The 23,800-nt window shown below is 37.5% G+C and overlaps 5 protein-coding genes across 5 annotated transcripts; 4 read left to right on the top strand and 1 right to left on the bottom strand.

The window, feature by feature from the left end:
• The first annotated feature begins 1,884 nt into the window (after positions 1–1,884).
• Positions 1,885–2,671, top strand: LOC134651081 (glutamyl-tRNA(Gln) amidotransferase subunit C, mitochondrial). Its single transcript, XM_063506068.1, has 2 exons — positions 1,885–2,282; positions 2,362–2,671. The coding sequence occupies exons 1-2, from the start codon at positions 1,984–1,986 to the stop codon at positions 2,522–2,524; spliced, it is 462 nt and encodes a 153-aa protein (XP_063362138.1). The 5' UTR covers positions 1,885–1,983; the 3' UTR covers positions 2,525–2,671.
• On the top strand, positions 2,514–5,903 carry LOC134651077 (DNA polymerase subunit gamma-2, mitochondrial). Its single transcript, XM_063506063.1, has 6 exons — positions 2,514–2,909; positions 3,256–3,390; positions 4,039–4,195; positions 4,682–4,794; positions 5,513–5,617; positions 5,785–5,903. The coding sequence occupies exons 1-6, from the start codon at positions 2,514–2,516 to the stop codon at positions 5,839–5,841; spliced, it is 963 nt and encodes a 320-aa protein (XP_063362133.1). The 3' UTR covers positions 5,842–5,903.
• Positions 5,904–14,147: 8,244 nt separating this feature from the next.
• Positions 14,148–18,532, bottom strand: LOC134651042 (ER lumen protein-retaining receptor). The gene is made up of 5 exons (XM_063506022.1): positions 18,368–18,532; positions 17,982–18,241; positions 17,297–17,443; positions 16,078–16,183; positions 14,148–14,449 (listed from the first exon to the last, which is right to left on the bottom strand). Exons 1-5 carry the CDS (start codon positions 18,456–18,458, stop codon positions 14,415–14,417), a joined length of 639 nt encoding a protein of 212 aa, XP_063362092.1. The 5' UTR covers positions 18,459–18,532; the 3' UTR covers positions 14,148–14,414.
• A 262-nt stretch (positions 18,533–18,794) lies between these two features.
• LOC134651041 (protein SDA1 homolog) lies at positions 18,795–21,148 on the top strand. Its single transcript, XM_063506021.1, has one exon. The coding sequence runs from the start codon at positions 18,910–18,912 to the stop codon at positions 21,076–21,078; it is 2,169 nt and encodes a 722-aa protein (XP_063362091.1). The 5' UTR covers positions 18,795–18,909; the 3' UTR covers positions 21,079–21,148.
• A 2,010-nt stretch (positions 21,149–23,158) lies between these two features.
• Positions 23,159–23,777, top strand: LOC134650694 (ragulator complex protein LAMTOR2 homolog). Its single transcript, XM_063505627.1, has 2 exons — positions 23,159–23,296; positions 23,377–23,777. The coding sequence occupies exons 1-2, from the start codon at positions 23,229–23,231 to the stop codon at positions 23,684–23,686; spliced, it is 378 nt and encodes a 125-aa protein (XP_063361697.1). The 5' UTR covers positions 23,159–23,228; the 3' UTR covers positions 23,687–23,777.
• Positions 23,778–23,800: the final 23 nt, after the last annotated feature.

Raw genomic sequence — 23,800 nt, 5'->3', positions numbered from 1 at the left:
CAAGAATAGGAGGTAAATGGATGCAAACAGCAAAAGAAAGAAACAAATGGAAAGCTATGGAGGAGGCCTACGTCAAAGGACGAGTTGAAGCTAAAGTTGATAAATCAAATTAATATATGTTATGTACCAGCTTCAATAATAAAGGCTAATTACAATTACAATTACAATATTTTTACATAGCCACAATGAATTCTAATGTCTGATTATAATTATTGTATGATACTCCAGAAATTATACAAAAGTCACTTACCTACCAGAACTAGAAACTTCATACATTCTTCGGTTTATTAAGATCAATAGTATTTTAGCAGGAACAACATAAGATATAACATTTCTGAAAAAGATGAAGAGGATATTTCTGGGGCAACACTTAACTCAATAGGAAAGTAAGAAGTAGATTATTCAGAATATAAACTGATTAAAGGCAATCCATGCTTTAAATGTTTTTTATTGTAAAATAAATCAAGAATTGTTAACTTCAAACACACCTATGACTTAAAACTAAATAAAGATGTTGACTAGATGTATTAATCCTTTAATAATATCTTATCAGCGGCACCTTCTGACAGTAGCTCTCGCTCTGCCGCTGCTTTGGATGCTGCTATTCTGGGCTTCACATACTTAAAGTACTTGTAGGCATGATCCCCTAAGAGCAATGTTCCATAAAGAGTTAGCCCAATGCAAACTATTACTCCCCCTCTGTGTAACTTATCATAAAGCATATTCCTTGCATACTTCTTCATGATTCCTGTAAAAACAACGATCAAGAAAATCAATTTACTACTGAGATAGAAATAACAAATTATTTACACACCAGAAAATCGTTATGAAATATCAACTATACGACTGTTTGTGGATACCAGTGTATGGAACTTATTTATTTACCTTGATCTGTAGCAATAAACTGCAAATAGTGGTTAGTATTTATGGTTTATTTCATTAAGTAAATATTAAATTAACAACTTTAAGGTTACTCAATAATCAAAGTGACAGTAGTGTATTGTTATGTCACTTGACTGCGACCAAAACAAACTTCCTAGCATAATGATAACTATGGTACAGATAAGTAATTTTATCTCTGTTACTATAGTTTATTAGACAGAGATGGATTAAAGATTTTCGTATAGAGTATCAACATGCTAGGGAAGCGGTAGCTCGGGATATTTGAGACATGTTTGGAGAAACTACATTTAACTTCTTAAGGCTTTTACAGACCTTACAACAAATGACATACGATTTTAGAATTCTAATTGCTGGCTAAGTAGAAACAACGAATTTAGCAAATAACAATCAAAAACACAATTATAATAGGCGAATTAGACTCTCGCGCAAGCCACGAGACGAGCCGCGAGCCGCGCCACGAGACGCGAGTCCACCGCTTACACTCGCGTTCGGCTTTTCATTTGGTTATAAACCTTATGCCGTGCCGTTAGTGTTTAAATTATATTAGCTCGACGAGCTTGCGAGCTACGAGACGAGCCGCGAGCCCACCCCTTACACTCGCGTCTCGTGGCACGGCCCGCGGCTCGTCTCGTGGCTCGCGCGAGAGTCTAATCTGCCTATAAACCAAACTATCATTTTTTAATGTTAAAATGCATTATATAGCTGGTCAACCAAATCTTGGCAATAAAAAAAAGGCGCGAAATTCAAATTTTCTGTGACGATATCCCTTTGCGCCTACTTTTTTCAAATTTGCCGCCTTTTTCTACTGTCAAGATCTGGTTGACCAAGTATAAATAAAAAACATTAAAATTAGAAAGTGTTATTTCTACTGGAATGTTTTTAACATGAACCTAAACGAATTAAAAATGAAAATATGACACACGACATGACAGTGACACTGACATTTTGTCATAATGGTTGTGAACGGATTGTAGATTGTAGTTCTAAAAAATTTAATAATAATTCTCAGATTTAGATTTCAATCTGAGTTAAGAGAGAGAAACTGCGTACCCAATACCTATTTCTTCCATTGTCATAACTATGAAACATAGGCTGATTTTCACAAGCTACAGTATATTCAAGTCGATTAATTCAAGACTTTCATTAAGACCCTTTTCATCTAAAGTGCCTTTAACACCGGTGAATACTTTAGAGAAACAAGAGAGTACTAGAGTGAATGTTGATAAGAACACCTTAGCGCTTTTAGAAAGATTGTCTCTAGTTAAATGTGATACAGCCGAAGGGGTGAAGGTATTAGAGGACTCTATAGCATTTGCTGATAAAATTCTTCACATCAATACGGACAATGTTGAACCACTGTACTCAGTGCTAGAAGAGGAGTAAGTTTCGAGACCATAATTTAACTTAGTAGTTTGTTAAACATCTTATTGCAGTTTACTTATGAAAACCTTATTTCAGGAACTTAAATTTACGAGATGATGTTATAACACAAGGAAATTGCCAAAAAGATATTTTGAAAAATGCCACTGTAGTGGAGGATGATTATTTTGTGTCACCCCCAGGAAACATACCACTGCACGAAATAGAAGTTGAAGAAAGAACAGAAAAAAATGAGAACTGAATTACAAAGAGTCATTAATTTAATAAAATTTTTCAAAATCATAGGATCTTCTGGTAGCCATGTTAATTACGGTTTTAAGAAACCTAGTAAAGTTTTATCTAATAATATTTACATAAACTGGTTAAAAGCAATTTCTACCAAGAGCACGAAACATTTTCCTGTATTGATAAACAAGAACTTTGAAGACTTTAAGAATAAAGCTATTCCATTTGGTGTAATAAGCCACTGCAAACTGGATCAGCATGACATTTCTGTCCAACATTGTCTTTCGCAATTTGCTCCAGAAAAGAAAACTAATCTGCATTTGAAACTTTACATACCGAAACAGGATGCAATGCAGTACTTCATACAATGGCAACGTCTCCGGAAATATTGGTGGAGTTCAGTAAGTAAACATTACTTGACATTACTGAGATTACTATATATTCAAGACGGACAATGTCCATACAATGCTGCATTCCTTGCATGCCTTTTTAGTATTTTAACTTTATACATCTGTTACCTAAAATTCTTATTTCATTACTAAACTAAAATACAAAAATAATATTTAATATCATTACAACCTGCATTCTATGGGGATTGTCAGTATTCTTTATTTACTCAACTCTGATATTACTGAACAGACAGAGTATACACACACACATCCATCCTCAAATTAAAAGGTACTCGGAAAGACATCAGCATCCTTTAAGTTCAAAAATGATTGTAGAAAGAAAGATTATTTTTTTTAGATAACCACCACACCAAGTTTATTCTCCATAAATGAAATGAAGAATGTGGATGACATGACTGAGGTGGATATAGTGGCTCAATTTCCCTGGGGCCAGGAGGTGGTTGAAACTGTCACATTGAATAATAGAGTCACAGTAAGTAGATTACAATTCTGCAATTATTAATATTAGATGTTAATCTAAAACAATAAAATTATATATTATATATCCCTCACATGGGATAAGGGTGTCGTACGAGGCGACTAAGTCCACAAACGAAGCAAAAAGTTGTTTCGTCACAGGAGAGATGGACCTCTTAGCATTGGCTTGCAATCCATCTAGGAGAAGGATACTCCAAAATTAAATCCCGGTATGGAGTTACCGTAAGGCGCGAGTAGGGTCCAACCTGAAATAAGCGGCAGATTCCTGCAGCCAACCTGCCTCCACACGTATTGGCTCGCCTTTCCTGTGGGTTAAGACAGTGAAGCCGAGAGGGTAATGCAGGTGCTGGGCATCCCTGCGTTTCCTTAATTCCGTCCCAGGCGGTGTTAAGTCTGGAGAGGTCATTGTCTCTCCGATTTGCACCATAAATCGTCTGCAATAGACGCAAAGGCCAATGGAGTGGACCCTAATATTAGCTCTAAGACATCCAGTGCTGGTTAAAGGCGTCTCCTTAGGATCCCCACAGCTGGTTGAATGCTTCTGCCACCCGTTGTCGCCCAGGGTACTATTTATTGACTGTACTGTACTTATAGCTAAGAACACGAAAAGTGCCTGCTTGAAAACATGTAACTATTTTTATAGGATGTGGAAAACGCGCTGTGTATCAGCTGTGCCACAACTCTGGAAGGTGCTCTGTTTATTCTCCTGTTGGATGGACAGAACAACCCCTCTGAAAGCCACTTGAGGCTTCACAGGAAAATGGCACCATACAAAATATCCTTTGCCTTAGACTACAAAGGTAAAGTTTAAATTTATTAGAAATTATAACATGATAATTATAAATTATAATGAATTTTAGCTGAAAACCACATCAGTTTTGAACACAGCTACATCAGAGGACAAATTTTTATCTTTAAGTTTTCATAAACCTCATAAGGCTCTGTGTGCATTAGAATGTACAGTCACCCGCAATAATATGTTACACAACGAAGGCCGCAAAAATATCTGACACGATCTTATTTGTCGAGCCATAAGAGCGTGTCACATATTCTTGCGGCCTTCGAGGAGTAACATATTATTGCAGGTGACTGTACATTCTATTTCAATCTAATTAGGACGTTTCATAAACCAAATAATATAGCATTTATTTTGACAAATTATTTTAAAACAAACAAAATTCATCCCAATTTACTGTACAACAGCGTTCAAATTAAAAATTGATTTTTTTTGTAAGGTGAGCCTTACGAGAGTTACGAGGTTAAGCCCAACAGATTGTTTCTTACAGATATTGACAATAAAGAAACATTGAATGAATTAGCTATCTTGCTGTACAACATATTGGAAGGAGAAAAAATATCCACCTGGCTTCCAGACTTTGCCTTATCAATGGAATCACAGGTAAAGAGATATGACATTATAGAATTAAGTAGCAATGTTTCTCAGACTCGCAAATCTCACGATTCACTTGAGAGTTAGGGGTTCTACAGACTTTGCAACAAATGACATGCGATTTTAACCTTTTGGACGCCAATGACCGATATATCCGCACCGTAGGTTCAACGCCAAAGACCGATAAATCGGTCATAGACCACAGAGCAACATAGACCTACGTGCATATGCATAAAGTTCAATTTCAATTCTGACACTTCGGTGACGTGGCGTCAGCGTGACAGCTTTTGTGTTTAACACGGCGTCGAAAAGGTTAAATAATTTCCGGCTAAGTAGGAGGAACAAATTCATTCGATCGATCAAATGCCGCAATGTATCGCACATCGCATGCCATCTATCGGTTTTTAGAAGCTATTATGGTTGCACTACTTATCATTATTTGATATTTAGGACCAGTAACTTTTCGATGAAGGAAAACTTTGTGAGGAAACCGAACTAAACCCAATGAGGCCTAGTTTCCCCTCTGCGTTGAAAGGTCGGATAGCAGTTGCTTTCGTAAAAACTAGTACCTACGCCAATTCTTGAGATTAGTTGGCAAGCAGATCCCTGGCTCCCACAAGCCGTGGCAAAATCCGGGACAACACGGGTAAGATGGATAAACTCGTCTGCATAAGTGAAACTATGTAAATCAACCTAGTTTCAATAGTTTTTATTTTTCTCATTTTAGATAAAGGAAAACCTGCTCATGGGCGTAGCGTACACAGCCGTGATCAGTGAAGGTACACTGGCAAACGGAATCATGCATTTATTAAACAGCAACACTACTCTGAAGGTAAACAGACCAATATTCTTTAGTTGAAAATTTGTAATTTATTAGTATACCGGAGATATTTGCACAAGTGGCCGACTGCATATACAACCCACGTAAATACCAATTTTATTTCATCATATGGATACATTTAACCAATGAAATTCTAACTTTTCTGTTTGTCATTTCAGGAACAAATACACATCGCTGATTTAAGTTCTTATGCAGCACTTTTGTTTCAAAAGTAATTAATTATAGATTGAAGTAGAAAGTAGAGTGAGTAACAATAATAAAAGATTATTAATCTAAACTGGGGTTGTCTATCATATGAGTTAAAAAAACACCCAAGTCTGTCATTTTCAAATTTATTTAGATACGATTTTATTGCGAGACAATACATACAATGTTTTATTGAATGACACTGAGGTGCAAAAAAATACTTCAAATTGTCCATTGCTGCCCCGCTGGCAACAGGTTTGTCCTTGGAGGATACAACTAAACGGAGTAGCCATTAACAGGCTTTCCCCTCTGTCGAAAATAGGCGGCCAACGGTCATACACAATGTATGGACTGACGTTTATCTGACATGGCTATTTTTACGTTACGCATACATTTGACGTTCCCCTCCCCCGCAAAAATCGGCAGACGGTTTTGTACAGAAAATTACAGACATGGCGTCTCCGTTTGATTATATCCTCCAAGGGTTTGTCTCACGTTCGATCACATAATCGGTTAATTACGTCAATTATACCATTAAATTGGGAACAATTGATGTGTCTATCTAGCGAGACAAATGAATACTCAATTATTCATACATCCAGTTTTATATACCAAAATAGACTCGAAGCTACTTGATGAAAACTACCGCGATCTCTAAACCTTTTCGTTCTTTTTAATGCAGCTCAGCGTTAAATATAAACACAATAATTTGATCTATAATTAGTACAAGCCCTAACTCGTTACGAAATATAAAACCGAAATCTCGTACACATACGTTTTAAGAGTTTAAGTCGGAGTTAATTTTATCCTAAATTTGTTTAAGAGTGCTATTACCTTTCGGGGATGAGCGAGTTTAGGTATTTTACGCGCTGCGGCAGGCCCCGCGAGCTCAGTACGCCGATCCGTTCCACCGCATTTTCCCTCGGTCGCACTAACAATGATGGATTAAACATTCTTGATCCGATCGTGAAGCATATTGAAATCAACCATAACAACACTAACTGTACTTTAATATCAAAGTCCTAAAAATGTTATTTGGTACGAAAATACTAAATCCAGTGCAAATATACATACTTATGTAGGTCATTATTACTAAAAAGAAATTATACGTAAGTACTTACTTAGGTACTCGCTTATTTTCATTTTTCGCCATTGCATATGGTATAGGTTGTATAGTAAAACTATTTTAGCTATATAATAAAACCTTTAATTTGTATCAACGAGGGTTTAGAAACGAGCTGGTACTAAGCATCTGATGATGAAGCCTGATGATGATGATGAAGGTGGTCACGGATACCAATCAACCATGTAGTAACATGATTAGGCTCGTTTGATTCGTCTCAAGAAGATCTTTGGCACTAGGTGATACTCAGGGTCTGATGATGGAGCTGGAAGGTAGTCACCGGTACCAGTCAACCATGCAACTAAACCACTTCGTGTTTGGGCTCGTTTAATTCATTTCAACAAGATCTTTGACACAAGATATGACTCAGGGTCTGATGATGGAGCTGGAAGGTGGTCACCGGTACCAGTCAACCATGCACCTAAACCACTTCGTGTTTGAGCTCGTTTTATTCGTCTCAACAAGATCTTGGACACTAGGTGATACTCAGGGTCTGATGATGGAGCTGGAAGGTGGTCACCGGTACCAGTAAACCATGCAACTAAACCTTTGGGCTCGTTTTATTCATTTCAACAAGATCTTTGGCACAAGATATGACTCAGGGTCTGCTGATGGAGCTGGAAGGTGGGCACCGGTACCAGTCAACCATGCAACTAAGGGATCATCCATTAATTACGTCACACGAATTTCTAGGTTTTTTTACCCCTCCCGTCCTTGTTACACTTGGTCACAAGGACAAACCCCACCCCCCTGGTGTGACGTCACATTTTAGGCAATTTTGTTTTCAACGAAATCGACAATATTAACTCGGCATAATTTTTTTAATAAAAAAATATTTTTGATATATATGTCGAAGAGGGAGAGGGGGGCTAATTGTGTGGGGCTATTGATAGCGGGTGGTGGGCATGGTACCTCGATGTATTACTTCACAGCCAAAATAGTAGGTATGCTACCGGTGCATGAAATAAACATTCGGATTCGTTAACCATACTAGTGTCTACTATATTTCAGTACTAAATAATCAAAATAACTAAACGATCTTACGATGGAATCGGATTCAATAAAAATAAAAAGATCACATGAAATCGTTCATATCTTTATTTAAGTCAAACTACACCGGCTCCAACCCTACACCTCTGACCCGAGAAGATTTAACCCGGCAACAAACTCGGCGGGACACATCTTTTCAAAACAACACATAGTTTCTTTATTTTACAAAAGTAAGCTTATAATGGCACATAAGAAATCAAAATAACACTTGGAATAAAACACTTAGCTAAACGGTTAAAGAACGTGAGAATCTATAAGCTTTCAGAATAATCCTTCAGGTATAAGCCTTCAGGAACGTAGCGAATTAGGCACGAGCTTGGCTAACGTCCGATCTCTAGCGCGGTCCGATCAAGAAGAAGGAAGCCAGTTCCAGCGGCGGAGCCAACCGCTCCCGCCTCCAATTCAAGTTGGTAAACCTGCCTGACCAGTCTACCAACATAACGACAAAATTGCCTGCTCGTGCCTACGTTCACTCAAGATACACATCTTGACGTTCCAAAGCCTTCTACCTGTCATTTTAGTTCAACAATACGCCAATAGATGGTGGCGTTATTCACTACGCAACTTTATTATTTCGTTACAAGCAAATAATACGTAGCCAAACATTGCTAATCGACTTTATACAGGCGTTTAAAGCTATGAACTGTAACACTGCAATATGTCGTTCTGGTGTCTCGCTCCGACATATAAATATTAGTAATTTTATAACACAACGAAAGTTACATCCAAAATCTCATTATTGAACTGTACAACGAATAAAAAAATATAAATTAATTTTCGGTTACTGATGAGGCTAAAGTGACATCACAATGTTTGTGACTCCCCCCTCCCCCATGTCACAACATGTCACATTTTCTTGATCCCCTCCCTTCCCCTAAACGTGTGACGTAATTAATGGATGACCCCTAAACCACTTCGTGTTTGAGCTCGTTTGATTCGTCTCAACAAGATCTTGGACACTAGGTGATACTCAGGGTCTGATGATGGAGCTGGAAGGTGGTCACCGATACCAGTAAACCATGCAACTAAACCACTTCGTGTTTGGGCTCGTTTTATTCATTTCAAAAAGATCTTTGACACAAGATAGGACTCAAGGTCTGATGATGATGCTGGAAGGTGGTCACCGGTACCAGTCAACCATGCAACTAAACCATTTCGTGTTTGAGCTCGTTTGATTCGTCTCAACAAAATTTTTGATACAAGATAGTACTCAGGGTCTGATAATGGAGCTGGAAGGTGGTCACCGGTACCAGTCAACCATGCAACTAAACCACTTCGTGTTTGGGCTCGTTTGATTCGTCTCAACAAGATCTTTGACACAAGATAGTACTGAGGGTCTGATGCCATGGAGCTGAATGGTGGTCACCGGTACCAGTCAACCATGCAACTAAACCACTTCGTGTCTGGGATGACCACCTTCCAGCTGCATCATCAGACCCTGTGAGTACTATGTTGTGTCAAAGATCTTGTTGAGACAAATCAAACGAGCCCAAACACGTAGTGGCTTAGTTGCATGGTTGACTGGTACAAGTGACCACCTTCCAGCTCCATCATCAGACCCTCACTACTATCTTGTGTCAAAGATCTTGCTGAGACGAATCGAACGAGCCCAAACACGAAGTGGTTTAGTTACATGGTTGACTGGTACCGGTCACCAACTTCAAGCTCCATCATCAGACCCTGAGTTCTATCTTGTCAAAGATCTCGTTGAGAGTAATCAAACGAGCCCAAACACGAAGTGGTTTAGTTGCGTGGTTGACTGGTACCGGTGACCACCTTCCAGCTCCATCATCAGACCCTCAGTACTATCTTGTGTCAAAGATCTTGTTGAGACGAATCAAACGAGCCCAAACACGAAGTGGTTTAGTTGCATGGTTGACTGGTACCGTTGACCACCTTCCAGCTCCATCATCAGACCCTGAGTTCTATCTTGTGTCAAAGATCTCGTTGAAAGGAATCAAACGAGCCCAAACACGAAGTGGTTTAGTTGCGTGGTTGACTGGTACCGTTGACCACCTTCCAGCTCCATCGTCATACCCTGAGTTCTATCTTGTGTCAAAGATCTCGTTGAGACGAATCAAACGAGCCCAAACACGAAGTGGTTTAGTTGCGTGGTTGACTAGTACCGTTGACCACCTTCCAGCTCCATTATCAGACCCTGAGTTCTATCTTGTGTCAAAGATCTCGTTGAGAGGAATCAAACGAGCCCAAACACGAAGTGGTTTAGTTGCGTGGTTGACTGGTACCGTTGACCTCCTTCCAGCTCCATCATCAGACCCTGAGTTCTATCTTGTGTCAAAGATCTCGTTGAAAGGAATCAAACGAGCCCAAACACGAAGTGGTTTAGTTGCGTGGTTGACTGGTACCGTTGACCACCTTGCAGCTCCATTATCAGACCCTGAGTTCTATCTTGTGTCAAAGATCTCGTTGAAAGGAATCAAACGAGCCCAAACACGAAGTGGTTTAGTTGCGTGGTTGACTGGTACCGTTGACCACCTTCCAGCTCCATCATCAGACCCTGAGTTCTATCTTGTGTCAAAGATCTCGTTGAGACGAATCAAACGAGCCCAAACACGAAGTGGTTTAGTTGCGTGGTTGACTAGTACCGTTGACCACCTTCCAGCTCCATTATCAGACCCTGAGTTCTATCTTGTGTCAAAGATCTCGTTGAGAGGAATCAAACGAGCCCAAACACGAAGTGGTTTAGTTGCGTGGTTGACTGGTACCGTTGACCACCTTCCAGCTCTATCATCAGACCCTGAGTTCTATCTTGTGTCAAAGATCTCGTTGAGACGAATCAAACGAGCCCAAACACGAAGTGGTTTAGTTGCGTGGTTGACTAGTACCGTTGACCACCTTCCAGCTCCATTATCAGACCCTGAGTTCTATCTTGTGTCAAAGATCTCGTTGAGAGGAATCAAACGAGCCCAAACACGAAGTGGTTTAGTTGCGTGGTTGACTGGTACCGTTGACCACCTTCCAGCTCCATCATCAGACCCTGAGTTCTATCTTGTGTCAAAGATCTCGTTGAAAGGAATCAAACGAGCCCAAACACGAAGTGGTTTAGTTGCGTGGTTGACTGGTACCGTTGACCACCTTGCAGCTCCATCATCAGACCCTGAGTTCTATCTTGTGTCAAAGATCTCGTTGAGAGGAATCAAACGAGCCCAAACACGTAGTGGTTTAGTTGCGTGGTTGACTGGTACCGTTGACCACCTTCCAGCTCCATCATCAGACCCTGAGTTTTATCTTGTGTCAAAGATCTCGTTGAGAGGAATCAAACGAGCCCAAACACGAAGTGGTTTAGTTGCGTGGTTGACTGGTACCGGTGACCACCTTCCAGCTCCATCATCAGACCCTGAGTCCTATCTTGTGTCAAAGATCTCGTTGAGAGTAATCAAACGAGCCCAAACACGAAGTGGTTTAGTTGCGTGGTTGACTGGTACCGGTGACCACCTTCCAGCTCCATCATCAGACCCTCAGTACTATCTTGTGTCAAAGATCTTGTTGAGACGAATCAAACGAGCCCAAACACGAAGTGGTTTAGTTGCGTGGTTGACTGGTACCGTTGACCACCTTCCAGCTCCATCATCAGACCCTGAGTTCTATCTTGTGTCAAAGATCTCGTTGAAAGGAATCAAACGAGCCCAAACACGAAGTGGTTTAGTTGCGTGGTTGACTGGTACCGTTGACCACCTTCCAGCTCCATCATCAGACCCTGAGTTATATCTTGTGTCAAAGATCTCGTTGAGAGGAATCAAACGAGCCCAAACACGAAGTGGTTTAGTTGCGTGGTTGACTGGTACCGTTGACCACCTTCCAGCTCCATCATCAGACTCCTATACTGTGGATGTGGACCTATATATGTATATTCTGAGATGTCATCAAAAACATTTGAATTCAGCCATTTTTTTCATTTAGTACCTATAAAATATCAGGTCATTACAATAGTAGTTTATGCAACAGTGATATAATAAGGGTTCTTAAAATTCAAGGGTCGAAGTTACAAAACGAGACGTAGTCGAGTTTTGTAAAAAAAGACCCGAGAATTTTAAGAACCAATTATGAGCTGTTGCATACATTACTTTTTCTATGACAGCTGCAAAAAAAAAAAAAAAAAAAAAAAAAAAAAAAAAAAAAAAAAAAAAAAAAAAAAAAAAAAAAGTTATTATTAAAAAAAAAGTTATTATTAAAAAAAAAAGAGTTATAAAAAAAAAGAGTTATTATAAAAAAAAAAGAGTTATTATTTAAAAAAAAAAGAGTTATTATTTAAAAAAAATTGAGTTATTATTTAAAAACAAAAGAGTTATTATTGTAAATGAAAACATACCTCTTTCAATCAGGATGATCGAAACTTGTATCTTTAAAAAAAATAAAGCAGTTGTATTATACTCATAAGATGACTGCTAGCAGTCATCTTATGAGCCTATAGACAAAGCATTCAAATGACATTGCTTTAGATATCACTGTCAGTCATTTAATTGACACATTTAAGTGCTGGAGTAGAAAAATATTTTTAATGCGGTCCGGTTGCATTACTATACTATATAAAACCAAATACACAGTAGTAGGATCAAAGTTTCTCAGTCGCCGTTTACACGCAGCGTCACGCACACAGTATAGCATTTTACAAGGCGCCTGCCGCACACAACGATAAAAAACCTCGTCGACGCCGTTGTAAACGTGCGGAGCCGACCGACACACGTCCTACCTCTACAAGCTCTGCCGCGGCACTGAGCTCACGACCGCGCGTCATCGGTAATATTAGAGTCGTTTTAAAAAAATTGCCAAAAAATTATAGTAGAATTTCATAAACACTAATGTATACCAACAGTATAAGCAAACGCTGCAGATTGCTTGAGTATGAAAATTACTTCGATATTAAGTAGAATTTCGTAGGAATTGACACTTGTTTCGGAGAGAAAATTGAGTTTGTTTTTCTTGGATTTTCTCTTTCTAAAAGGTATTTAGGAAAAATGTCAAAAGTAATTCCTAAAGTACAGGGTATTAGTAATACAAAATAGCCAGCTTTACCAGAGTAAACTTCTCAACATTTACAAATACGAGCTGACAATTCAGTACTAGACGTGGTTTTTCGGAAACGACCATCAGAAAAAAAATCATTACTAATTTAATAAGTCCTTTTTCTAATATTTACAAAGTAATTCCTAAAGATAAGAAGACGCTTTTACTGGAACAAGTACTCATTATTTCTAATAATGAGCGTAAAGTACTGAATGTCATCGAGGAATATCATCAATTTTGCATTATTTCGACTTTCCTTGTGGGAGCGCTCTTAATTGCTTGCCTCCGTAAGTTCGTAAACATGTTCAAGTATTTCATTCTAGTGTTATAAGTATATCATTCATAAATATAGTAACTAGGTAGTAATTATTATAAACTGAAAATGCACATGGCCCTTGATTTCATGAATTCTGGAGAAATCATTTCACTATTGCTTCCAAAGAAAACAATTTGCAAACTTATAATAGTAAGTAGTATTTACATGCGGAAATTATAAAGATCAATATCCCTCCATCTATCAGTGATAGATATTGTCAAGCTTAATTTATCGTTATAGAATGGATTTAAGTGATAAAGATATTTTCTTTTAAAAAGAAAAATACTGTCATTACTTTTACAAGTTAAGTCACTACGCAAATTTCGTAGTGCTACGCCTTAACCGCTATCATGTATTTCCCGTTTTATAGCTAAAATAGAGGCTTGACGATAGTTTTGTGGTTAACTCTTAACGGGTTATATAACGACAGGTGTCAAATACCGTAGGGCAGCGGTCGGCAACCCGCGGCCCGCGGGCCGCATGCGGCCCGCGAACCTGTCACTTGCGGCCCGCGAGCCTCCCTGGCTATTTTGTATGTAATATTGACAAACGACAATGTCTAATCTAGTCATAAATATTAACAAAGTGCGGCCCTCGTCAACTTCGTTACCTACGATGTGGCCCTTGGCTGGTAAAAGGTTGCCGACCGCTGCCGTAGGGCAATGTTTACGGATAAAGCTCAATCAATTGTTGAAATAAACAGCGGCACAGCATATACGGATACGGGATAGGGATTTATCATTTACATTATGCAATACATACGATAAAATTCATCTATAATAAGCTTTAAGAAACAGTTCAAATAACTAACGCAATCAATCTTGATCTGTGTTAATAATTTTATTAACATAAAAATATTGTATTCAGCCAAGTTTCAATATACCGCTCTCGTTACATTATACTGATCAAATTACGCAAATTATAATAAACAGTAATAATAATTAAGTATAAAATTCCTCACACATAATTGGTTTCAGTAATCAACATTTCCACAAGTATACTGACAATGGTTGTATATCTAGATCTTAGGTAAATTATTGGCTTATAAAAACACCTTCACAACACCTGTGTAAAGTTTTATTGCATCATTAAGCCGGCAGCTGCAGCTTCTTTCCTTTGAGAACTGTAAAAAGACAAAAGAGGGTTAAGTAAATAACTAAAGAGCTATAAAGTCATTCTAGACACTGCCAGTGGGGAGACACTCCTGACTTCGGGAAAACTCGGCTCCGTTCGGCTCAGCATTGCTCCGAGCAATTATTAGGATTGACACCACTTGACGTCCCTTTGCGTGCACGACCACAGATAAGATAATGGCTTGAATTTTGACAACCCTAAATAGCCGAAAGGGATAGTTCCATAAGTTAGAAAGAGATATCATGATTCGACCTTGAATCGCTGTCAAACTTCGGTTTTGTAGGAAGTGTCTATTTTCTGTACGGTAGTACTATTATTTATTCTGTGACACTGCTTGAAGTGATATTAACGTAAAGTGGAATAATGAACCGCCTTCACAACCTAGTTCAGGGGTCGGCAAACGGAGATATGCGGGTACGATTACGGCTCTTAAACCCGCCTAAAAAATTAACACTAAGAGTTCTTAGATTAGAACACTGAAAACAACGTAAGCGGCTCTTTGAGATTCCTAAAACCATTGACTTCTACTGCGGTAGGCTCTTCTCAAGTTTGCCGGCCCCTGGGTTCGTAGAAGTGTTGTGGATAACGCTTATTTTTAGGCTTAAAGACTCGAGCCCACAAGACTCGACTATATTTGAGAATTGTATTTGTTTATTTTACGCGTATGGATGTAAGAAATCGTCTTTGCCGCCTTTGAGGCGTTAAGCCTCAAGAGTCTTAAGGGTTCGAGTCTTTAAGCCTCGAAATGAGCGTTATTCACAACACTAGTTCGCAGTGACCCCTGTCTATGTATAAGTGGAAGTTGTAAGCTCGAATCCCAGTAAAGGCTGTAAAGGTAAAAGCCTATTTTACTTAAATTTATACCTACTTCTAGCATGAATATCCTAATGTTTTGTTTATTTATATTATAATTATAAAACATTTAACATTAATTGTCTGTATAAAATGTGTTAAGTCTAAGAAAAAATCGTGCCCCAAGTTTGTGATTTTTGAAAAAATGTGCATTACAAATTTACAATGATCTCTGTTTCAATCTAGTGAGAACCTTTCATAAACCAAATAAAGTAGCATTTCTTTTGTTTCATTACTTGGTCATACAAACGAAAAAATCATCCCAATTGGTCACGACCCACAGTTTGAAAAACATTGTCCTACAAGGTTCAAATTAAAAATAGGAAAACTTTGTATGGTGGGCCTTACAAGGTTCAGGCACATGATTCACACAACACCCCCCAGGGTGGTTGGCGAGTTCAACAAAACATTTCTTCCCTTTATAAACGGGGGGAAGTAAGGGGAAAAAATATCCTTATCAATGATAGATCAAAAACTGCTCTACACTATCTAATGTAGGGACGCTGAGAACTAAGAATTTCGTACATGACTCGCCTGTTGCTATCTCTATCGCACGCGCGTAATTATATTGCTGTACCGCCCATGCAACATGTACAAACTGCAATATAATAATTCGCGTGCGATAGAGATAGGAAGAGGCGGGTCAATATACCAAATTCTTCATGCTTAGTGTTCTTACTTTAGCCACTAAACAGTGTGATGCTCTAATAGAACAAATCTAAGTACATGCTCCATTATGCAAATCAGAAATCGAAATATGTGTACCTTTCGTGATGTAAAGATAGAAGAAATCGCAGTACAGGACAGTCTGCACGACGCCAGCAACTATAGCGATCAACTCATAATGATCCTCCACGACGTAGCGGTACACCTGAAAACGAAATTGCAATCATTGCATATAAATACTAAATATACTTGGTCAACCAGATCTTGACAGTAGAAAAAGGCGGCAAATTTGAAAAATGTAGGCGCGAAGGGATATCGTCCCATAGAAAATTTGAATTTCGCGCCTTTTTTTTACTGACAAGATTTGGTTGACCAGCTATATGTAACACTTTCTTGCTCGTGACATAATTCTTGAAACATGATTAGAAGTTATGATGATGATTTAGAAAGATTCTGTTTTTTTTTAAACACTCGTAGTATAAATCGGTTTGTAATGTCCGATTTTTTTTACTGGTATCAATTTACTACACCTAATACTATAATTAGAGAAAAATGCATCTAGCTAAAACATTTCTGTATACACAGTCAATGACTTTATCTTTAATCTTATCTATCTCTATTGTAATAATTTATTAATAGGAACATTACAAGTTACACTACATGACTACAGTATTGTCAAAGTAAATCAGTGTTCATTTTTACAAGTAATATTGTAGAATAGCTATGGAAATTAGTACCATAATTCATCATCATTCTCAGCCCAAGGATCCAAATAAGGGTGGGGACTTCAAACCATGAGAAAACAATCCAATAAAAATAACTAAATAACCATCAGGGCATTAGAAGAAACAACAATTATTATTTTGTAAAATAAACTTTAAATATCACATGGTCTCGTTTAAACATAACCAAGTGTACCATTTCCTTTTTTTAGAAAATAACAACTCTCGGATTATTTCAAGTCTGAATCAGGAGGATTATTGATTAAAACAAAGACAAAAAGTATCCCCAATTTTCATAAATAATTTGGGTGTCAGTAAGTTGTAGTTGTATTGTATTATGACAACCTCTAACCAAACCATCAAGTACAAGGGCTGTTGTCGGTATCACATTGGTTCTTAATGATATTATTCACACCTTACACTAAGAATCACAGCTTTATTATATGTCAGAGATGGTAAACCATTGCATGCATTAAAATTTCATTTCACCTGAGAGCGCACCAAAAACGCTCTCAGCAGTAGAAAGCAGTTGCTGTGGCCGAAAACGGCTAGGAGATGATGATGAATAATGGTATGCAACAAATAATAATAATTACCCAGTTAAGTAAATAGAGGGCTCGGTATGATCCAAGGGCAAACAGGTAATGAGAAGTGATGCTCTCGGCTTCGCCCGTCTTTGATACTAAGAACAGCTGTGGCAGGATGGCAACTGATTCCAAGTAAATGGAGAAGGTCCACATGACCTGAAAATGACACAAATATTATTATATCAATTTGAAATCTCTCTGTAGGTCTAGCACAGGAGGGGCGAGATAGATTACCCACCTTTTTCTAACTGCATTAATTAAAGAAGGCAGGTAGTCTAGTGGCCAAGATACTGTTGAGCCACTCCTGTGCTAGCCAAGCTGGAATGCAGTGCAGATATATATTTTAAATAATTTAAACTAACTTCATACAGTATTTTTTTTTTTGAAGATTGTACTCTTTATGAAGTCTTCTCACCCATTTTTTGGAGTTGAAATCCATATTTTCCACAAAAAAAGTTTCTACAGCACTCTAAATAGGTTGTGATTTTGGCAGAGGTGGTGAAGATGATGATGATTATAATTTGACCAAACAGTCAGAGATACTTACTACTTCCATTAAAATATGAGCTGTTAACTCCATGTCAGATTAAGTTAAGCCACAAATAGGTACACATACCATGATCTTCTCACTGTATATATTAAGTTCTAATAAAAAAAAACATTAAAGCTAATTGGTATTTTTGACAAGACTCACCTCTAGCACAGTGAAGTCATGGTGAATCAGCAGCGCCAACACAAAGCATGGAACCAACAGAAACTCAATTCTGAATGTGTCATGGTTATGGTCATAGGTGGCTCTGAACTTGACGTAGATCAAATAAACAGTAGCGCAGGAGGCGAGGATGAACACCAGTTTCATAACAGTGTTATAAGCAGACACGTAAGTCGTCAACAGATCTAAATATCGCATCGAATACACAATTGCAAAGAGTATCTGCGATTTTCCCGATATACCTGTAAATAGACAGAAAACCAATTCGTTTATTGTGACCGAATACTCTTCAACGACCACTCCACATAACATAACATAACGCCGAGCATGCCGGTCATGTTACTACCCAAAGTGGAATCTTATTGTACCTGCACATGATCTCGTTTTCCATATTTTGAGTAATAGTATAATAATAGCTAGAAGGTGGGACAAATCACCAAGTAAACGGAATATATTCATGGTTTAATATTTTAGTGCACTCCTTTTTAACGCCGCGTATACTATCATCTATCAAGCGAAAATGACGTGGCTGAATGACAGAACCTCCTTGAGTCCTTGTTTGAGAAGACAGATAATCAAAACGTATTCCATGTTTTCATTCATTACATAGATCACGATTCGACCCGTGATATGCCCGTGATAGATATTTTTAATGTGTGAAATAATAAATTGTTAATTAAATTTATCAATTTACTCAATATCGAAATATTTTAACAAAAGACAGACACTATCTAAGCCTTAATTTAAAACGTGGAATTGCAGCGTTTGACAGATATCAATTTGAGGTTAGTTTTCTGAAAACTTAATACAAACGTGACTTCACGTGTAAAGACGTAACAAAAAGATTCAGAAGTTTATTTCAAATGGTGTGAATAAGTGATTTATTGTAAATTTAACTTGAGCTCTCAAAATGGTACGCCATAATAATCAGCTGCCTAACAACCTCACGCAACTGCAAAATCTAATCAAGAGGGATCCAGAATCATACAAGGAAGAATTCAGTCAGCAGTTGGCTCATTTTAAAACCACTTTGGAGATATTTAACCTTAATCCGACGCAATACAACAAGAAATTAGATGAACAATCTATGTTCCTAGCTCAAGTAGCCCAGTGCTATTTGGAAGACATGAAATATTTTCCTCAGAAAATAATTGATATCTTAAAAAGTCACAACACGACTTTGCACAATGATATGCGTCTTGCATTGTGTAAATGTTTAATTTTATTGAGAAACAAAAACTTCATTACACCTTTTGATTTGTTGGAACTGTTTTTCAACTTACTGAAATATCAAGACAAGCACTTGAGAGAGTTCTTAAAAACTCATATCATAACAGATATTAAGAACATGAATATGAAGCATAAAGATATGAAATTTAATTCAACACTGCAGAACTTTATGTTTTCTATGCTGAGGAATTCTGATGCTAAAGCTGCAAAATTATCATTGGATATTTTAATAGAGCTTTATCACAAGAATATATGGAACGATCAGAAGACAGTGAACATAATTGCTGACATTGGATGTTTTTCCAAAGTTACTAAGGTAATGGTTGCTTCATTAAAATTCTTTTTAGGCCGAGATGAAGCTGAAAAGGAAGAGAATTCGGACAGTGAGGATGAAGTGGATCCGAGGGATACCATGATTGCCAATAAATTTAACAAAAAAACAAGGAAAAGAGATAAGATGGTAGAAAAAGTGAAGAAAGTTGCAAAGAAGTTAAAAAAGAAGAAGGAAAAGGCTCCTGTATTTAATTTCTCCGCACTGCACTTACTTAACAACCCACAAGGATTTGCTGAGAAACTGTTCAAATTAATGGAGTCATCTAATGAAAGGTTTGAAGTGAAACTCATGTGCCTTGATGTCATCTCAAGGCTTATTGGATTGCACAATTTGTTCTTGTTTAACTACTATCCATTCATTGCAAGGCTCTTGCTGCCACATCAGAGAGAAGTCACTAGAATACTCCAGTTTGCAGCTCAGGCATCCCATGAACTGGTACCAGCTGAAATTATAGAACCAGTCATGAGGGCTATTGCAAATAATTTTATCACAGAAAGGAACTCCACAGATGTTATGGCCGTTGGATTAAATGCAGTAAGAGAGATCTGTGCCCGCTGTCCTCTGGCTATCACAGAGGACCTGTTGAGAGATTTGGTACAGTATAAAAACTACAAAGAAAAATCTGTTATGATGGCTGCCAGATCACTCATTCAGCTCTACAGACAGTCAATGCCTACTCTTCTGCACAAAAAAGACAGGGGAAGGCCCACTGAAGCTTCCTTAGAGCTAAAAACAAAGAAATATGGTGATATGGACATTAAAGACTATGTACCTGGCTCTGAAGTACTTCTAGAAAAGAAGGATATCACTGAGGATGAGAAAAAGAAAAAGAAAGGAAATAAGAAAAAGGGTAATGAGTCTGATAATGATGATTGGGTTGATGTTAATTCAGATGAGTCAGAAATTGATATATCTGACAGTGATGAAGATAGTGATGATGGAGAAGAAGAGGAAGAAGAAGTTGTTGAAGAAGAAAAAGATATTGATGAAGACGCAGGAAACAAAGATAACCAACCACAGGAAAAAGAAGCAAACACTAGGAAAGTATTGAAAGCCAAAAGAAAGTTAAATAAAGAAGATATTGCTGAGAAAGTTGAAACTGCAAGAAATATAGCAATGGATACTATTTTCACTGATGAAGATTTTAAGAGAATTGATGCTGCACAGGTTAAGAAACATGTGAGTGGAATAAAAAGAAACAAGAGTTTTGTAGAAGATGAAGAGGAGTCTGGAGAATTAGTCCAGCTCTCTGCTATTGAGAATATTCACAAAAAGAGGAAGCATGATAAAAATGCTAGATGGGAATCAGTTCTCAAAGGGAGGGAAGAAAGAGACAAATTTGGTTATAAAGATAGAAGGAAGAATATACATTGCTCTAAAACTAACCGAGAAAAGAGGAAAACTAAGAACTATCAAATGGTCAAACATAAAGCTAAGGGCAAAATCAAACGATCATTCAAAGACAAACAAGTTGCTTTCAGAAATTATTTGATTAAGCAGAAGAAAATGAAATAATAAAAATTTAAATGTATATTTTTTCAACTCTGTATTGTTTTCTTTGATACATTTGTTGTTTCCTTTACAAGCTTTTTATTGATTTTATCTAAACTAAACATTTCATTTGTTCTGAAGGTGAAGAGTTAAATTCGTACTAGGCGGGAAGAAGTTGATCACTCGAGATATTTTATTGAAGAAATTAGAACTTAAAATAAAATTATATAAGGTTCAAATTTCTTCAATTTTTTCCCGCCGCCGTGTACGGATTGTATCAGCCTTTACACAATTTCCTATATAATTATAGGGAATTATAATATAATTATTATACTACTCTTGAAAACAACTCAAAATTGACTCTTTTGGGAAAAATGCATGATTGCTATCGTTTATCGGAAGAAAGGAAGAAACCTTTTCGAGCTGGTGTAATGAAAATTTACTAGAAATAAGATTTTTAGAACATTAATTGCATATGAAGATAAAATCGCAAGCCCAGTTGTATCATCACTACGTACAAAGTAGTATAAAACAAAGTCGCTTCCCGCTGTCTGTCTGTCTGTAATCTGTATTGTATGCTTAAATCTTTAAAACTACGCAACCGATTTTGATGCGGTTTTTTTTTATAGGAGGAAGGTTTATGCATAATTTGTTAACCCATGCACACCCGGGGCGGGTCGCTACTAATGTATTATATAAATTCCATTATAGCCATAACACACTACCGCACCGCACCGCGACCTTGCTGATTCGCATCCATAAGCGAGAGCTAGAAAGAGGTATCCCATCAAAAACATTACATGTAAAAAGGTGCAAGTCTCGCAACACTTTTACTACAAAAAAGTTTTGAGATGTAATGTGAAACCAAGTCGGTTACTTATTTTAATCAGTGCCAGGGGGTGTTAAAACCGTATCAATAAGATATCTTTAATTTGTAATACATATAATGACTTGGCCATCGCACGGCTGCTTAATGACAAAAGGATCATCGTCACCTATTAAAAATAATTCTAATTGAACATAACGCTAGCGTACGGTACGAGTAAAGCATTATGTGCGATTGCCAAGTCATTATATGTATTAAAAATTAAAGATATCTTATTGATACGGTTTTAACACCCCCTGGCACTGATTAAAATAACCGACTTGGTTTCACATTACATCTCAAAACTTTTTTGTAGTAAAAGCGTTGCGAGACTTGCACCTTTTTACATGTAATGTTTTTGATGGGATCTCATCTGTTTTTGTAGGCAGTCCTTCTTTTCGGGTACTCATACCCATACTATGTATACACGTATCATAACTAAACATATCTTCAGTCATACTCACATCGTACATCGTAGTGTACCTTTACGTACTATTTGTAGGAACTGCAACAGTAACTTTGTAATATAATATATTTATATGGGATTACAAACTTACTTATGCAGTTCTTAGATCTATAAAACGTGACTGATATTGCAATATTTTTAGGTTTTCCCTTTATGTGGCCATTAAACCCTAACTCTGTACCAAATTTCAGCTCTCTGAGTTTATGGGAAGTACTAGTTCTATTCTGATGATCATGAGTGAATGAGTGTCATAAATGCGAAACTTTGCTTTTGCTTAACTTCGGAACTAAATGACCTACAGACTTGAAATGTTGGATTTTAAGTATGTGATTATAGCTTACTGGATGACGAAAATTTCTGCGTTTTGGTCTTATCCAGAGGTTCTCAAATAGGGGCCTGAAAATGCGGCGAAATGGTTCCAGTAAAGGATGGTACGGCAGTGTTTGCTTCGCGCTCGACTTGGCGGGCGCACTGCCGTGCCGTACACAGATCTCTCTTCTGGATGGTGCGGCGCACCGTGACCTTGGTGCGGTGCGGTAGTGTGTTACGGCGTTGTGTATTCGAAAATTAGAACGCAGCCTTTTATTTCTTATGTTGGTAGCATCAGATATCTGTCAGTGTCATTAGCGTCGTCATATTTTGTAAATGTCAAACCAACTAGGTATTTTCAGTATTTTCACAGATCGTTTTGAAGCATTTTGTTCCATAAAGTATAGTGGTTTATTTAGTACACACAACTTAATGCAGATACATTATTTCGTTTCGAAAAGTGCTCTCTGACTGAAATAAAATAAGTAAATAACAGCGATCAAAAGTGTTTGGCCTTCTTTTACTATTATCGCAATGTTAAAGCCAAAGGCGTTGACTCAGGTCCTTAGCCAAGCAAACACGGGAGGAGTAGAAAACACATTGTACGTATCACAATGTAAGACATTTTATGTTGCTGATCGTTCATAACCATTATTTATATAGGTATATTTTTTATTTACAGGTTGCTAAACCATCAAGGAGCTCTTTTGGCATATTCTGGATACAATGACAAAGATGCCAGAGTTACTGCTGCCATTGCGAGTAACGTGTGGTCTGCGTACGAAAAGAACGGCAAAAATGTTTTCAAAGAAGACAAATTGCACTTAATATTGGTAGATTGTAATAATGGAAAAATTGCAATTACCCAAGTAGCTAATTTACTGCTGTGCTTATATGCCAAAGAATCAGTGGGATTCGGAATATTGAAAGAGAAAATTAATGCCATTGCACAGTATTTAGAGGGGCCTTTGAAACAAGTTGCTAACTCGTAATATCTTACTTCACATCTTTAGTCTTAAGTGTTTATCTATTAGAATTTTATACATATACCTATTTCAAAAATAAAAATGCATGTAACTTGACGATTATTTTATTTCAATGTATTT

This window comes from Cydia amplana, chromosome 9 (genome assembly GCF_948474715.1).
Source record: "Cydia amplana chromosome 9, ilCydAmpl1.1, whole genome shotgun sequence".
Taxonomy (NCBI): domain Eukaryota; kingdom Metazoa; phylum Arthropoda; class Insecta; order Lepidoptera; family Tortricidae; genus Cydia; species Cydia amplana.
The sequence above is the reverse complement of the archived record's forward strand: the minus strand, read 5'-3'. Positions and strand labels throughout refer to the sequence as shown.

Bases quoted from the DNA above. Each gene is read 5' to 3' on its own strand.
- LOC134651042 (XM_063506022.1), bottom strand. From the start codon at position 18,458: ATGAATATATTCCGTTTACTTGGTGATTTGTCCCACCTTCTAGCTATT. The intron at 17,444-17,981 runs GTGAGTCTTGTC...TGTCATTTTCAG, and splicing joins ATGACTTCACTGTGCTAGAG to GTCATGTGGACCTTCTCCAT. The intron at 14,450-16,077 runs GTACACATATTT...GTCTTTTTACAG, and splicing joins CTATCTTTACATCACGAAAG to TTCTCAAAGGAAAGAAGCTG.
- LOC134651077 (XM_063506063.1), top strand. From the start codon at position 2,514: ATGAGAACTGAATTACAAAGAGTCATTAATTTAATAAAATTTTTCAAA. The intron at 3,391-4,038 runs GTAAGTAGATTA...CTATTTTTATAG, and splicing joins CATTGAATAATAGAGTCACA to GATGTGGAAAACGCGCTGTG. The intron at 4,196-4,681 runs GTAAAGTTTAAA...TGTTTCTTACAG, and splicing joins CTTTGCCTTAGACTACAAAG to ATATTGACAATAAAGAAACA.
- LOC134650694 (XM_063505627.1), top strand. From the start codon at position 23,229: ATGTTAAAGCCAAAGGCGTTGACTCAGGTCCTTAGCCAAGCAAACACG. The intron at 23,297-23,376 runs GTACGTATCACA...TTTTATTTACAG, and splicing joins GGAGGAGTAGAAAACACATT to GTTGCTAAACCATCAAGGAG.
- LOC134651081 (XM_063506068.1), top strand. From the start codon at position 1,984: ATGAAACATAGGCTGATTTTCACAAGCTACAGTATATTCAAGTCGATT. The intron at 2,283-2,361 runs GTAAGTTTCGAG...ACCTTATTTCAG, and splicing joins TACTCAGTGCTAGAAGAGGA to GAACTTAAATTTACGAGATG.
- LOC134651041 (XM_063506021.1), top strand. From the start codon at position 18,910: ATGGTACGCCATAATAATCAGCTGCCTAACAACCTCACGCAACTGCAA.